This window comes from Bacillus rossius, chromosome 12, assembly GCF_032445375.1.
Source record: "Bacillus rossius redtenbacheri isolate Brsri chromosome 12, Brsri_v3, whole genome shotgun sequence".
In the NCBI taxonomy this organism is placed as follows: Eukaryota; Metazoa; Arthropoda; class Insecta; order Phasmatodea; family Bacillidae; genus Bacillus; species Bacillus rossius.
In genome coordinates, this window is record NC_086339.1 from 8,180,650 (window position 1) to 8,196,482 (window position 15,833).

Below are 15,833 nucleotides of genomic sequence, written 5' to 3' on the forward strand. Positions count from 1 at the left end.
GCAGTTTCCCATCCTGCCCCTCCCTCCTTCTCCACATTCCCATCACCCACCTAGCCGCTCTGCGCTGTACCCCTTCCAGCTCCTTCACCTCAGTCACCAGGTAGGGGTCCCATGCTGAATTTTGTAGTACATGATATCTCCACTATGTTGTGAGCGCTGTAATAATTTTAGTAACCCAAAGTGTTGTATACGTTTTAACAATGTTATTCTATGTAAACGAAATTGTTTATTTTCTTTTATAAACAAATGCGGTAAATTGCGGAAACCTAAAATGGATAGTGTTGAAAGGCGAGGAACATCAAGTTCTTTTATAAAGAAAGGCTCTCGAACATATCACGATGCAAATTTTAAGCTCATTGTGGTAAAATATGCAGAAGAAAACAACAACAGTGCTGCATCAAAACGTTTTGGCATATCCGAAGCAAATGTGCGACGGTGGCGGTAAAATGTTTATTTATAGCTTGTTATATACTATTTTCTGGTTTATAAAGGTTAAAAAGTTGACCTCGTCTTGAATTTGAGTCGTCTTGCAATCAGGTAAATACGGATTACAAAATTAGTTAATTACCAAAGGAAAGGTTTTTCTTTTTATATGACTCATTCTGCCACCAGTTTCAAAATTGTGTTCAAATGCTGAATAAATGTTGGTTTTTAATTTTGCTAGTGAATACTGCCGCTGTTAATAGTTTCGAGTTAGAGCTGCCAATATATGTTTACTACGTGCATGAATTGACTTAGGTTAAATTGCAGTACCTATTTTCATTGAAAATAGTTTGATAACCATTATGTTATTACATGCACAAGTATAGTGGTGTAAAAATATCTGGATACCGCTGTGCTCTAAAAAAATTGTGGCCGCTACTGGGAGAGAAATCAGCGAGTTTCCAACAATTGAGAAAAATAAATAGTGATTTTATTTGTACAAACACACACACAAATAAAATTTTTCGAGGCAGCACACATTGTTTCTTAACTGCCCGCAATAGTGCGTGTAAAATAAATAAAAATAGTAACAACTCAAACTGAGCAGCTACAAATAATTAAATATGTTACATTTCACAAATTTGGGTGGCTATTTTTTTCCCAAAGTAGTTTTTGAAACTGAAAGGTCGAGGGATGAAACCAAGCGAACACACCCACTGCAACTCGGGGCGGGCTCAGGGTCCGACGACCTCTTGCGGAGGGTCGTCTGGGTCACCGTCTTCGCCCGGCGCGAGGGGCCTCACGGAGTTGTAGTGCTCGCCCAGGCCGTACATGTGGCGGTGGTAGGCCACCACCAGGCGCGGGCCGCCCCCCCCGTACTCCTCCCCCAGCACGATGGGCGGCCCGCTCGCCTGCACCACCTCGATCTGGCAGCGCAGCGCGTGCGACAGCGCCCTCAGCTGCAAACATAACACGCATCCTCCGTCTCACAGTTGAACACCTCCAACCTAGCTTGCCGGATTTGTTTGACTTTTTCCCCCCCAATAAATATGGAATATAAAGACGTAGTTATGCAAATTAAAATAGTACAAGGTTGATCAAACCGTTGTTGCTATTACTATATATCAGTATTTATACTAGACCGTTAAAATTATACCCACATTATGTTATCAATACGAGAATTACAATTTATAATTAACTTTAACTTCAAAATACGTATTCAGAATAGGCTTCATGTGGGTTGGTTCCTTTTTGCATAACTACGTCCATATAACCCACTCGAAAACGCTGTACTCAGGTGAAACCTGGCAGCAATGATAAAACTCTCGACCAAACTAAAAATACAGCCATGCAGCGATACCCATTCACCGCCAGATAAAAAGGATCTCACCGTAAGTCTTCCATTTGTTAAATTTAGTTTCATAATTCAGCAGGTCACGAATCAGAACTACCCAAAAAGGGAGACAGCAGTAAATGACTCGGTAACATAATTATTGATTTCTGCTTGCATTCGCGGTAAGGGTGAAGGAAGAGCTGATGTTCAGCATTCACTTACTGACCTTGGATAGGCCGTCATCGTCAGCCCACAAATTAGGCTCTACTACACAGCTTGTACTTTAAATTCAGAATGAATTATTTATACGGTTTTACATGTAACAGTAAAATATTTTATTTTTTTCACTAAACAGTCATATATCTGGATGCACTGTAAGCTGAACAGACCCGAACGAGGCCGGCCTCACCTCCACCTGGCCGCCCCACGCGGGCGTGTCGGCGGTCCGGGCGCAGTACTCATCGAACTGCTGCTCCGTGAGGGGCTCCCCCGAGTCGGGGTGGCTCAGGAACGGCAGGAAGTCGTCGCGGTGGCCGCGCAGGTACTGGCTCGCCGCCTGCCGCAGCCGCTCCGGCCCCAGGTGGGGCAGTCCTGCCAACTTCCTCTGGAAGTCCACCGCCGCGTACAGGCTGCAACGCAATGCCCCTCCCATCAACCACTACTCCGTCGGCACAACATGCACGTTAAACCTATGCCTCGCCTCTCAACTTGAATTACCACATATTGATATCATCACATTATAAAAATAATTTTCCATAAAAGTTTTTAACTATAAAATAAAAAAATAAAAAAAATAAACCAACAGTGAGACGAAGCCAGAAGAACAGTAATACTTCATTCAATACTTTGAAGGCATGGGCAGCAGGCTTTATCACCTTGCTTAACGATTGTGGCCTATCTCAAACACATATACACACACACCCTCATAAATTTAGAACATTTCATCAACTCCATTCCCAACCAACCAACCCAACAGAGTAATAAAGGACAGAAAGCAGACAAACAAGGAATGAAAGTCAATACCAGTGCTTATTTTTTATGCGTAGGGACAAGATTATACGGTGAATTGCAATAAAGCCGAAATAACATTGGAAAGCATGTCAAACACCACAATGCAAAATAGTATACCATATAACCATAAAGCACCGAAATGCAGGTTATATCATGGAATTAAGTAGCTTTTAACCAAAACTTATTCAAATCAATAAAAAAAAAATCTCTGGTTTGAAATTCAAGGGTATGTCGTTATTTCCTGACATGTATTGAATCAAAAAAATTAATTTTATTGTGCATCTCCTATTGAATTAATTTCTAACCAATTTATTTAAAATTATTTAATTGTAAAAGTGAAGCATAAATTTTACCCCTATTTTGGTGGAGTAAATTTTTTCCAAACTGCTTCTGTAAAAATAAAAACGATAACACTAATCCTCTGTTTTAAAAATAAAATTAGATTGAAAATAAAGCCAATAAGCTGAGACACGGAACACAAACACTTCACTTGTATTTATGGAACTCTGTTGAAGACAAATATATGGTGCAACCCATATTCCAGGTGTTCTTGTGGTGAAAATGTAAAGAATGTTTATGTCCAAAATACAGATGTGACCCATAACATGAATTAAAAGTTTTTCTGGAAGTTTGAATGCAGCATTACAAAAAAATTGGCCAGAAAATTTTCTATCATGGAATTCCAGCGATCTTAAAACACGTCTCGCAGCTCACCAGTTGCCGTCGGAAGGTATCTCGTGTACCGCCAGTCCCCGCGCCCTCAGCAACCGTTTGATCGTCTGCATCTCCGTGTTCCTCGCGCCGGTCTTGTTCTCCTCCTCCTGGGCCATGATCAGCTGTTCCCGCTCTCTCTCCTTCACGGCCTTCCTGTCCCGCCTCTTGCGCGCCTTGCTGACCCTCTGCGGGTTGCCGGCCGGCTCCTCCGCGCAGTCGTCCTCCGCGACCGCCGGCTCCAGCTCGACGGGATCTCCCGCCGCCTGGGGAAGAGAACGCGCTTGCTCACACACGCGATACACCGAGTGTGCTCTGCCGACACATTCAGATGTTGCTGGTGTTAAGGGGGTGCCTCCAATCTCAGGTCAAGATTTTAAATTCACAGTAACTACAGATAAACTTGCAGACTTTCTCAATTGTTTAAACCTTCAGGAAATTGAAAAATACACACGGCCCGTACGTTTTGCATAATTAGCCGCCAAAGTTACATTTTTACCTTTTTTCGGGTTGTACAAATAAGGAGAATATAATTTATCGCACAACTGAAACTTTTTTTTTAGGTTCAACTGCCATGCCACTGGCTACTTCAAGAAACGGTTTGAATTTTTTTCAGAAAATATTAATTGATTTTACCTGGCATTTAAATATACTCAAATTTGTTACGATTTCGACAGCCAAGAAACATGAAATGAGTTTTTGTGATAGAAATGTGAACCGTATCATGAAGTAGCCAGTGTCATTGCAGTTAAACCTGAAAAGTTTCAGTTCTGCAATAAATTAAATTCTCCTTATTTGTACAGCCCAAAAATGTTAAAAATGTAACTTTGGCGGCTAATTATGCAAAAAGTATGTGCTGTATATATTTTTCATTTCATGAAAGTTAAACAATTGAAAAAGTCTAAAAGTTGATCAGTGATTAATATAAATATAAATCATGACCTGAAATGGGAGGCACCCCCTTAAAGAAAATGCTATGAAGCTTAACATCAAGACACTGAGCCGAATATCTGCACAATCTTTTATTTTTTACCATTTGTTTACATCACGAAACAGTTAAGAATTTTTTATAAAGTGAAACTACTGCTGTCACTACGCTACATGATGGGGATTCAACATTAACTGTTCTGTTAAGACTTTATTCCCAAAGAAGCTACAGATTGTGCCTAGGTAAGTTACCTATCTGAAAATGGCAGTTGGTACCAGCACATTAACCTAAATACTTGCGTTTTCGACTTATGAACTCCAGATTATTCTGGTTTCCATTATGCACAATGGTTAACAGGCAAATGTGCAGTATTGAGCTTTGTATAGTATTTGATTGAAACTTATGGCATGAATGTAACAGATTTATTGCTCAATTAATTATTAAAGTTAACAATATCAATACATCAGAATAATCGTAACAGGTTACGTCAATGCAGTTACACTTGAAATGGAGTCTGAGGTAGGTATGTTAACAGCTCAAGTGGGAAATATAGTAAAGTATATTTGCAATGAAATGGTGATTTACAGTTTCTGTCTACCTAGCCATGGGCTGGGGTAAGGTTTAAAATGTTAATTTGTATGCCTTGGGTTTGATTTCAACACCTATTGCAATAATGCTTCCAAATAACAACTCTAATGTGCATTTCTAAACAGGAAAAATTGTGAATAAGTTATAGATTTGTGTTGATAAATTTTGAGTGTTGAAATGTTCACATATTTCCAGCTATTTAAATATCTACAAGATGAGCAATAAAGTCCACGGTGGCGTACATGCAAGTGTAACACGCCCCAAAATTAAGCCCCGCAAGGAACAACTAGTTAGGACGAAAGAAGAGAGAGATTGCTGCAAGTGAAAGGAGCATCTCTGCCTCTCTCTCTTTTCCACACCGCTTATCAGTTTCCTCTCTCTCCCATTTAAGTCCCCTCGCCGAGTCACCGATGAACAGGCTGGACCGAGGTTTGTGAAGAGGGGACAAGTGGCTAGAGGGCGCGTATGACACTGTGACATACCTGATCCGCCTCCTCACTTCACATGTGTACATTCTACCGTGAGTAGCGCATAAACCTATTTGAGACGGTTAGTCTACAAACTGAACTTGCCAGAGGATGAAAGTCACACACTACTGATATTATTTTATGGTTTTCAATTTTATACTGAAAGATATTTGAATCTTATATCACATTTTTTTTTTACAGAACAGTCAGTCATAGCCAAGTGTTTGTGGCATATTCTAGTTTGTAGACTCTAATTTTGTATGAACTTGTTAAGCCTAGGCCTATTGTAGCAAAGTTAAATAATTTCAAATTTATAATGTTAATAAAAGTTTTAACTGACTCCAATAAAAACAATTATTAAATGGTTAACAATTATGGGAAAGGGGGGGTATTACTTTCTGAGCTAATGACTACATTAGAAGGATGCCTAGAAGTTGATACCTACCATGTAAAAATACAACGTTGTAAGATGTAAAAAAAGCCTACAACATTATAAGTTGCAAAAACCAATAGTTACTTTATGTTGCTTAAGACAAATTTTTTAAATAAAAAAACAATTTATTACAACACATGAACACACAAACTGAGAGAACAGACTAAAGCCCGCCACACACGGTACAATATTCCTTACAATATTGTATGCTAGGAGTCGTGCTGGCTCTTCTACTTGTTTCTTCACTCGAATTCAAACTGGATACTAGTAGCTGTACTAGCTGGGCTACTGGTTTTGCGTAATAGACTGCGTCCTATTTTCGTTGCTTGCTGTGTTACAATATTTAAGGAGTGGCCAATCAGAACTCACGAAAACAGTACGAGGGGTTGTTTACACATTTAAGCGCGCATGTCGTGATAAACATGGACGGAAATAAGTGGAATAGTGACCAACTCCTCGTTTTAATAAATGCATACAAAGAAGAGCCTTGTTTGTATGCAGTAAAAAATGTGAATTATCATAATACAAATTTGTTGTGGAGAATATTCTCTTAACAAAACTAGTAAGGCAGCTATAATCGTGTGCAGCAGAAACTTGGAGTGCACCTAGTGTTTCAGCTTGTAGCCTACACAGTACAGAAACCAGCAAGCATTCTAGTAAGCAAACTAGTAGAAAATATTGTACCGTGTGCGGTGGGCTTTAATTCTACAAACCTCATGACTAGAAATGTTAAGCTCCGATAACTCTTGGCAGTGCCGACTTTGAATCTCAGTTTCGAGTCTAGTTATTTCTTCAGACACTTCCTTCTTCTTTTTCTTGTCCCCTTTCGTAACAGTCTTTTTGAGCGCTTGAATTTTATCTGAAATGACATCAAACATTCCATGCATTTAAGATAATGTTGCTAAATTCTCGAACAAAGCTCATAATACTGAGTAGCTGTGGCAGATTAGTGGTCACACAGATAGCCTTTCACTGGGTATTTCAGAATAATTTTCCTATAATTTTCTTCAAAACAGAAAATAATTTTCTCAAGGTGCACTCATCTCTTCCTTCACACCTGCTTTGCTGCAGCTCCCCCATTGTGGCAAAATAAATTTTTAAAAAGTTTTGAGATTGCTCCAATACCTTTTCTGACCAACATAAATATTAATACCTACATCTAGGATTATGCTACTTAAAAGATTATTCTATGTTTAATCCAAATGCATCACATATACTTAAAATATCTTAGTTTGCCTCAATATTTAAATGAGATATAAGAAAATAAAAAAAAAATCTATTTTCAGGTGTATGTCTTTGCTCTTTAGAGTGGCGCTCTACAATAGACAATTGACCAATGAATTCTGATAAATAAGTTGAATAGGAAACACATAAATTTACACATAACCTGACAATTTGTTTGTATTGTGATAATAGAGTTTTAGTTTGGCCAGGATCTTTTGGCGTACTAAAATAAAACAGCATCATGAAAAACAAGCTCAACATATACACGATCATGTTACCAGGGTCAAGGAATGAACTTGGAACAACTACCTATGCAATGTCTATAAGCTAACCTAAAACACCGTTCACCCTATTTTAAAGTATTTTTAATGTAGCTAACCGACATAGTATTTAAGAACAGTAGCTCTCTTTCAGCAATCAAGCACATTTCTTTAAAACGACATACTTTGAAGATCTTTCTTCTCGTTCCGGTGACGAAGTTGAAGATCCTCCATCACGTTAAAGCTATATTCTATCTTCTATTTATAGTCTTTGATCCACAGTTTCTATCACTTGTGCAAGGGCCAAGGGGCGCTAGCGCAAAGGGTATTGCTGTGGCAGATACTCCACTACGATGGTGGTGCCGCACTGGCCAAAGAATATCGTGAGGCAAACATGCCACTCGTACATTTCAGTCGTTAACCTCCACTCCAACGTTATTTCTATATCGAATGAATCACATGTTTTCGTTCTCTCAAAAATTCTTTTATTTTGAACGAATCGTTCACACCACTGACAACACAACTAACTAATAACGCCCTCTTAATATTACTTTCGCTATTACTTCATGTGTAAAATCAAAGTGTGCGTTAATTTCATTCCGCAGATGACTGACTTTTATAGGTGTAGCGTTTCTAAGGGAAATTTTGAATTGATCTTGCGCTCCGTGACACCTAAAGTGTGCACATGCGCGAGAGGGCTTCGGCACGATTTAGTGTTGTCGTTTCGTTACACAAAAAAAAATGGAGGAAACACACGAAAAGTAAACGTTAGCGCGCCACGATGCTGGACGAGGCGGAAGTAGTCGCTAGAGGGACGGAAACGGAGGGCTACGTGACGCGCGGGGAACGCCGTGTCGCAGCCTGAGGAGCCGCGATGCCCGCGCTGCGGCGGTGCTACGCCCCCTGCCGGCGCCGCGCGACGCTGCCCGTGCTGGCGGCAGCGGGCGCCGTGTCCGCGCTCGCCCTGCTGGTGTACACGTGGGCCGGCTGCCCCGACTGCGCTCCCAGCGTCGCCCGGCCCGAACCGCGGGTCCTCACATCCCCCGGGTCCCGCCCCCCTCCGAGGTAGGCACAGTGTGGCGTAACATGGGAACTGTAGTTTTTGTATTGTTTGAGTTAGTAATCTTGTAGATTCGTTATGCAATGTTTTACTAATTACTTGCTTGGTCATTTGAGGGCACTCTTCTTGTGTAACGACTCATTCAAACAAAAACTTTCCGTATCACATATCAAAATTTAATCCCTTGATCCTGATGGCATGATCCCGTATACACTGAGCCTAGTGATGTAAAACAGAAAAAGTTAAATAGGAATTAAACAATTTTCACAAGATCTGACATCACTTGTTTGTATGATGATGTAGGAGTTTTTGATTGGATAGGATGCATAGGATCAAGATATAAAAAATAATGTCATCATGATCAAGGAATAAAATTAGATACATTATACGGAATAATTACCATTGTTATGGTGATGGTCTGATGAGTCAGAGTGGGGGTGTGTGTGGTACAGGCCCCCGACGGAGAGAGCTACAGATGCACCCCTGGCAGTGAACCACAATGTGCACGTGTTCTACTACGCGTGGTACGGCAGCGTGGCGGTGGACGGGGAGTGGCGGCACTGGGACCACCCGTACCTGCCGAACTGGCGGCGTGAGGACAAGCGCATGTACCCCACGAGTGCACATGAGCCCCCGGGCGACATCAGCTCCAACTACTACCCGGCACTGGGCTGCTACAGCTCCCGTGACCCCGCCATCATACGTGCCCACATGCAGCAGCTCAAAGATTCTGGCGTGGGCGAGTACACACCCCTTCCTGCTTCCGAGCATTGCTTCTTTGCTGATCTGCAGCTAAATGTTCACTTTCATTTCACTGTGAGGGAGATATCAACCTGCAATTTTCTTACGTCTTGGCTTTTCCGGAAATTAATATCAAAATTCATAAAAAAGTTTTTTTTCGAAAGCTAGATACATTACTGTATTTACCTTGAAAACAGCATTTTTATATTCCAACTGGGTTCTGAGAAATCACAGTTCATAGCTTACATTATAATACTTACGCATTGTTGCAGTCGTTGCCATTTTCAGAGTAAACTTGCAACAACCACATGAGAAGTGTGATGATTTTTACCAGACATTCTTGCTGGAAGCTCAAAAGGAAATCAGCAATACCTTCTATTCTTGGCCATCCTGTGACGTGATTCCTTCTCTAATTTAAGAGATATTCTCATGTTGAATTCTTGCTGATTGCATGTTTGTAAGTTATTTTAGGTACATGTTTTGTAAGGATGGGAAGAAGTCTTAACCCTCTTCTTAGCTAGAACATGATTTCTTTCGTTACATTTAATTTGACAGTGCCACAGTATTTACTGGAGCAGATGGAGAACGGTGTGTGTTTGCGAGCAGGCACGCTGGTGGTGTCGTGGTACCCGCCCGGCATGGCCGACCCGGAGGGCAGCCCCCCTGACGCAGTGCTCCCCGAGCTGCTGGACGCCGCGCACGCCCACGGCCTAAAGGTGGCCGTGCACGTGGAGCCGTACCGCGGCCGCAGCCCCGCGAGCCTCGCCGAGCAGGTGCGCTACCTGGTGCTGCAGTACGGCACGCACCCCGCGCTGCTGCGCATGGCCCGCGGCCCGCGCAGCCTGCCGGTGCTGTACGTGTACGACTCGTACCTGTTGCCGGCGGCCGCGTGGCGCGAGCTGCTCTCCCCCCGGGGAAACCTCAGCCTGCGCGGCACGCCCTTCGACGCCGTGTTCCTGGCGCTGCTCGTGGACGTGCGGCACAAGTACGAAGTCAAGCAGGCGCACTTTGACGGTCAGTACCGGCGTTACCATTACCATCTCCCCGTCACGCAGCCAAGTTATCTTGAATGAGCATGAACTGAAGTATGATAATGAATCAAACCCCAGTTTTTTTTTCCACAAAACACATAATTTTACTCTCTCTCTCTGTATATATTTAATATATTTAATTTTTTTTTAAAAGTTTGTTTATGAATCTTCATTGTAGTTTTCGGTTGGCTTCTGTGCAATAGACCAAAAAGTGAAGTATCTCTATGATATAAAATATAACTAAGTTATTTAGACAAGTACTAAATTATTGCGTCATGTTTGAACTGCCTTATAAATTAAACAGTTGTCTCTCAGTTTAATGTCATATTGGTGAATGGTTTCTCTGTTGAAGAGTGTTTATGCATTCTTACTGTTGTTTTATTTAATATATTAAGCGTGGATTATGCAGCATCGTGGTGTATGTTTGCCACATATATGTACATTACTTACTTCTCTACTTCATCTGAGAAAGAAACTGTGGAACCAGAATGGCGTCTTGTGTTGTAGGCTTCTACACGTACTTCGCGAGCGACGGGTTCACGTACGGCTCGACGTGGAAGAACTGGCGCGGGCTGGGCAAGTTCGCGCGGCAGCACGACCTGCTGTTCGTGCCGTCGGTGGGGCCCGGCTACGTGGACACCCAGGTGCGGCCGTGGAACGCCGGAAGCACGCGCCACCGCCAGCGCGGCCGCTACTACGGGGCGGCCTGGCGCAGCGCCCTGGCCGCGCGTGCCCGCATCATCAGCATCACCTCCTTCAACGAGTGGCACGAGGGGACGCAGATCGAGCCCGCCGTGCCGCGACCGAACTACCTCGACTACGAGCCGGAGGGAGCCCTCTTCTACCTCAACCTCACGCGGTCGTGGGTGCGAGAGTTCAGCCGCAAGTGAACACCTCCATGTGTGTTGCTCCACGTGTGTTCTCGTTTGGAGTTCAGGGTCACGATATCAGCCACGTGATAAAATTAGAAACCTAACCATTTGTGCGTTTGGAGTCATTATTTTCTGAGGCATTGATACTTAGATGGCACAGCGGCAGAGGAGGATGATATACTCTGGAAGGTGCATGAGGTGGAAATGTGGAAAAAACAAACAGAGACACAAAGGGAAAGAGTGGAGGAGTGTGTATAGGGAAGGACTAGACCAAAGTGAAGCCTGAGAAATAGTGGGAAGACAAGCAGAGTTGGAGAGGCTCATGTTTCAAACAGTGGCTGGAAACTGCAAATGATGATGGTGATGATGATGTTTTACTGAGCTGAACAAGCTCACTCGGCGCATACCTCAGTCGGGCAGGCAGACCTGTAGTTTTCAACTTTCATCTCAAGCAACACTGTTACACAACGTTCAAATATTCACCCGCTAAATAAGGAAACACTCAAATTGCAACTAGTCAAAATGACAGTATTTTTCTTCAGAAAACATTGCCAGAGTGTTTATTTCACGTGTGATACTTCACCTGCAACCTCAAATTTTCGGATTGTTTGTGTTGAACACAATTAATTTATATTGTTGAATGTGTCATTCTAACCTTGGATTGCTTTATTTCTGGCTAAACCACTAGCAAATATCTATATTCATACTCAAAAACAGTATTTAATTTGGGGGGGGGGGGGGGGGGGATATTTTGGAAATGTTAGGTGAGGTGGTCACCTGAGCACGCTATAGTTGGTCAAAGTTTGAGTGAGTGAAGCACAATACAAACACTGCTTTGAGTTGGTGTGAAGGGGTAATACTTGCATTGACCAATGGCCAAAGATAAAAATAAGGGCATTCGTTGTTTGGATCTGAACCAAATATTTATTGGCTGTGACATTTTTGTATGATGTATTAATTAGTTCTTCTGTTATTTTTTTTTAAAACTCTTGATATCTTTTTTAAAAATGAAAGGGTATTTAATGAAATACAAATTTGTACAATGTCACTATTGTGTGTGAATGTGTAATAAAGTTAATTGATAACAAATTTTCGTCCATTTGTATAAACCTCCACATTGCAATGTTATGTGCTACTTTTTATATTTATTTATTTTAAATTTCAGAAATTGATTTGCAGATCAACTGCCATGTGAATGAAGACAGCCATCCAAATTCTTTTCAGTGTACACACAAATCTGTGATAAAATTTACCTGACTTTTCCCCAGGCCAATATTTGAAAAGACCCTAAATATATTTTTAAAATAATTTGCATTACTATTTTGAAATTTTTTGAAAGAAATAAAGAAAAGTCCAGCCTCCATCATCCCCATGGATGGTCTATTTCATTCTCCCCTGTCTTTATTTCCAATTTAACCTCACCTACCACATTTTATTCTTTATACATTATACAATAGAACCCTGTTACCTATAATGTTTTTCAAGGGGGCGTGAGGAAATCAAAAACATTATAACAAGCAGTAAACATCAATTTGGCAATTGTCAGTGTCTGAACATTTCACCAATGGACTCATCAGGCTATGCAAAAAAAAAAAAAATGTTAAAACCACTGATAGGTACACTTTATGCTCTAATTTGCTTAACCAAATCAACAATTGTTCAATTTTGTTGTGCTACCGGCTGCTATTTTATTTGTCTTTAAAGACCCACTGCCACATTTCTGTAAAATTGTCTCATGCTTCATGATTAAGTTTAGAGCAGGAATGCCTAAATTAAACTCTCTATCAGCAATAGAAACCACTTAGATTTTTTTTTTGCTATCACAAAATAGTTGGCAAAATAAAATATTGTAAGACTATGCAAGTACATCTGAAAACCCACTAAAATGGTAAGGAACGGAAGGATTTTTTTCCAAACAAGGGTGCCAATAGACACACAACTTCTAACATTATGTACCTTCAATCATAATTTGTGATTAGGTATTTTTTACATATAAAAACATGTGTTTATGTTACAGAAAACAAATAAAAATTTCTGAATATGTAAATCTTTTTGGCTTTATACATGCTACACTATTTCAATTTTTTTTTGTTTTTGTGACTGAATCAACTTGCTACATTTATCAGTAACAAATAACAATAAAAAAAAATTTATCCCATTTGAAATGTTGAATTGAATATCAAACAATTCAAAAATAAATTTTTTTAATACTTAATTACCCCTAATAGCAGATTTCAGCTCTTCAAACTTGCATAACATAAACTTTTTTTCCACCTTAATAATATTCACACATCACTGCTGATTACAATGATAATAAATTCATTTTTGTGGCAGATAAAAACATTTCTAAAATTTTATCCAATGTGTAGTAGATGCTAATACGTAATTTCTAGGGGCATGCATATTTCGTGAAAAGATTCCGTGACTAGCTGAAAGTTAAAACACCGTAGCATCGTCTGTGTTTCGATATTGGGTGAGTTTATTTCAGTTCCACGTCGATTGTTACAACACCAATCACAGTAATTCAGTGCGGAAGCGAATGCGTCCTGATTGGCCCGGTCAAATAAGGCAACGATTTCTCTCGCAGACGGCCGCCAATCACAAGGAAGAAACCGCTGGCGTGGGTGTAACTTGTTGCAGTCTAATAGGCATTCAGATTTATTCGTGAAAAATGCCTGCCCCTAGTAATTGCACTAAGATATTACATACAAGGATAAATGAGGAAGAAAAAAAGAGGATAGGAAAGTATGTGGTATTGGAATGTGATTTTCACCTCAATTATTAACAAAAAGAGTTGCATGTTTATTTGTAGAACGTACAAAAGACCGCGGGGGGCGGGAACAAAACGTCCGACGCTCACTTGATGAGCAGGAAGCTGCGGATGGCGACGACGAACTTGTCGAAGTTCTCCCGGAACTTGTCGCGCTGGCGGGCGTTGGCGTTGAGGGCGACGCCCGCCGTGAGGTCGGTGAAGGCGGCGGCCAGGCGCTGGGAGACGCCCGGGTCCTCCCGTGAGTCCAGCAGCCCCTGAACCAGCTGCTGGTAGTCCGTCTGCGACACGCACAACCATCCGCATCCGCCCGCCCAGTCAACACTTCGTACAACATGAGCAGCTATTGTACACGACTGCTTGTGTTTACTACAGCACGTCTCACCCGTCAGTTTGCAGTGTGCGTCTACTATCTCATTCCAACGCACAATCCCTGCCGCTAGCGCTGTCCTTGTTTCGGAATGCTCTGTTGCCAGATGTATGCCATAGACACACAAGTTTTAGACACAATTTTGTATTGTAATGATGATTTTGGAAAAACGTCTTCCCCTTGAATTTCATTAAGAAAATAATCTGCTGTGATTTCAAATTTTTTATTTCTACAGAGTCTTAAATGAAAGAGGCCTTGTTATCAGTAGTCACTGACTGCTATAAACAATTTCTCCTGAGAAATAGATTTATTGGTGTTAAGCATTGAATTATCATTATTATTATTATTATTATTATTATTATTATTATTATTATTATTATTATTCTCAAAATGACTTCAACTGTAATACTACAGTGAATAGACATTAATGTATGGTATAAGAAAATCTCATAATTACATATGTTATACAAAATAATATTTAAATAGAAAAATCTGAATCATGGACAAAACGTAATATCAGAGATGCTTTTAAACTAGTGATGGTTCGAATCCCATTTTTCTCGAATCCGAATCCCAAACAGTACCTCGAATCCACCCCTCGAATTCGAATCCAGTTCTCAAGGGTTAATTATAACATAATTTATAAGTTAAGAAAAAAAATTAAACATTATGCAGAATTATTAAACCCTTTAAATTTTTATTTAAAAAAACAAGGATTTTGACAATTCCGTTTTTGGTCACATATGTTTCCTGTAGTGCTGAACAAACGTTCAGAGAACACTGTCGCAGGTGGTGAACACAAATATTTTTTGGACAGTTTATGTAGCCTGGGTGAACACGCACCCTGAGTTTTCCAGTATTCGAGGATGTTTATTTCTGGGTTAACTGTAGGATCACGTAAGAATCTTGTCACTTCATCAATTGATGTAGAATCCGACTTGGTGGATTTAAGGCATTCAGGCATTATCTGTGAGTACAGTGATTCATGTATCCACGGAAATCGGAAAATGAAATTCAATATCCGACGGAACAATATTTTGTAGTTACCAACTTGATATTTGTTTAAAGTCCCAAATGAAGATAAACAATTTCCTGAAATATAATGGCAACTGAAAGGCCATAAGAAATATTGTCGTGCGTCTTTTAAAATTAAGCCTCACTAAAGCATAGTGATTAATATGCCCCAAGTTAAAAGTGACTGGGTGTTTTCTCTAGTTTACGCATTAAAATTCTTTATATTAATATTAGTTATTTTTTTGTTGCTCAAAATGATTGGCTAACAAATCCATTGGTTGGCCATCATGGAATTCTCGGATAATACCTATATATTTTAACGTTGATAGTCTATACAAACCAAACTTGGTCCTAAAAAAATTCATAAATAGAATGTGTATCAGAATATTTAAAATTGAATTGCGATTAAAATAATAATTGTATTATGTATTCATTTTTGTCATTCATTATTTCATTGTTATTACTACATGTGCGACCGTAACTTGTGATGAAAGTCGGCATTATTGTTGTATTACTAAGTAACAGATTTCTCGGTAAAGTTATTTAAAAAAAAAAAAAGATTAATATTATGTACTAGTCTAGATCCTAAATGTGCTT

At 40.3% G+C, this 15,833-nt stretch overlaps 3 protein-coding genes across 3 annotated transcripts in view; 1 reads left to right on the plus strand and 2 right to left on the minus strand.

The window, feature by feature from the left end:
• Positions 1–891: 891 nt before the first annotated feature.
• Positions 892–8,194, minus strand: LOC134537472 (deubiquitinase OTUD6B). The gene is made up of 5 exons (XM_063377939.1): positions 7,564–8,194; positions 6,608–6,753; positions 3,482–3,744; positions 2,166–2,385; positions 892–1,382 (listed from the first exon to the last, which is right to left on the minus strand). Exons 1-5 carry the CDS (start codon positions 7,610–7,612, stop codon positions 1,158–1,160), a joined length of 903 nt encoding a protein of 300 aa, XP_063234009.1. The 5' UTR covers positions 7,613–8,194; the 3' UTR covers positions 892–1,157.
• Positions 8,195–8,230: 36 nt separating this feature from the next.
• Positions 8,231–12,171, plus strand: LOC134537471 (glycoprotein endo-alpha-1,2-mannosidase-like protein). The gene is made up of 4 exons (XM_063377938.1): positions 8,231–8,443; positions 8,891–9,177; positions 9,786–10,193; positions 10,718–12,171. The coding sequence occupies exons 1-4, from the start codon at positions 8,253–8,255 to the stop codon at positions 11,098–11,100; spliced, it is 1,269 nt and encodes a 422-aa protein (XP_063234008.1). The 5' UTR covers positions 8,231–8,252; the 3' UTR covers positions 11,101–12,171.
• Positions 12,172–13,860: 1,689 nt separating this feature from the next.
• LOC134537470 (exportin-4-like) overlaps positions 13,861–15,833 on the minus strand; it is a 32,453-nt gene continuing 30,480 nt past the window's right edge. The window contains exon 22 of the mRNA XM_063377936.1: positions 13,861–14,133. Coding sequence (XP_063234006.1) covers positions 13,939–14,133 — 195 coding nt within the window. The 3' untranslated portion in view covers positions 13,861–13,938. The remainder of the gene's footprint in view (positions 14,134–15,833) is intronic.

Excerpts from the sequence above, each read along its gene's own strand:
- LOC134537471 (XM_063377938.1), top strand. The coding sequence starts at position 8,253 with ATGCCCGCGCTGCGGCGGTGCTACGCCCCCTGCCGGCGCCGCGCGACG. Across the intron at positions 8,444-8,890 it reads GGGTCCCGCCCCCCTCCGAG|GCCCCCGACGGAGAGAGCTA; the intron begins GTAGGCACAGTG and ends TGTGTGGTACAG. Across the intron at positions 9,178-9,785 it reads GCTCAAAGATTCTGGCGTGG|GCACGCTGGTGGTGTCGTGG; the intron begins GCGAGTACACAC and ends GTTTGCGAGCAG.
- LOC134537472 (XM_063377939.1), bottom strand. The coding sequence starts at position 7,612 with ATGGAGGATCTTCAACTTCGTCACCGGAACGAGAAGAAAGATCTTCAA. Across the intron at positions 6,754-7,563 it reads CGAGAAGAAAGATCTTCAAA|ATAAAATTCAAGCGCTCAAA; the intron begins GTATGTCGTTTT and ends ATGTCATTTCAG. Across the intron at positions 1,383-2,165 it reads CGTGGGGCGGCCAGGTGGAG|CTGAGGGCGCTGTCGCACGC; the intron begins GTGAGGCCGGCC and ends TTATGTTTGCAG.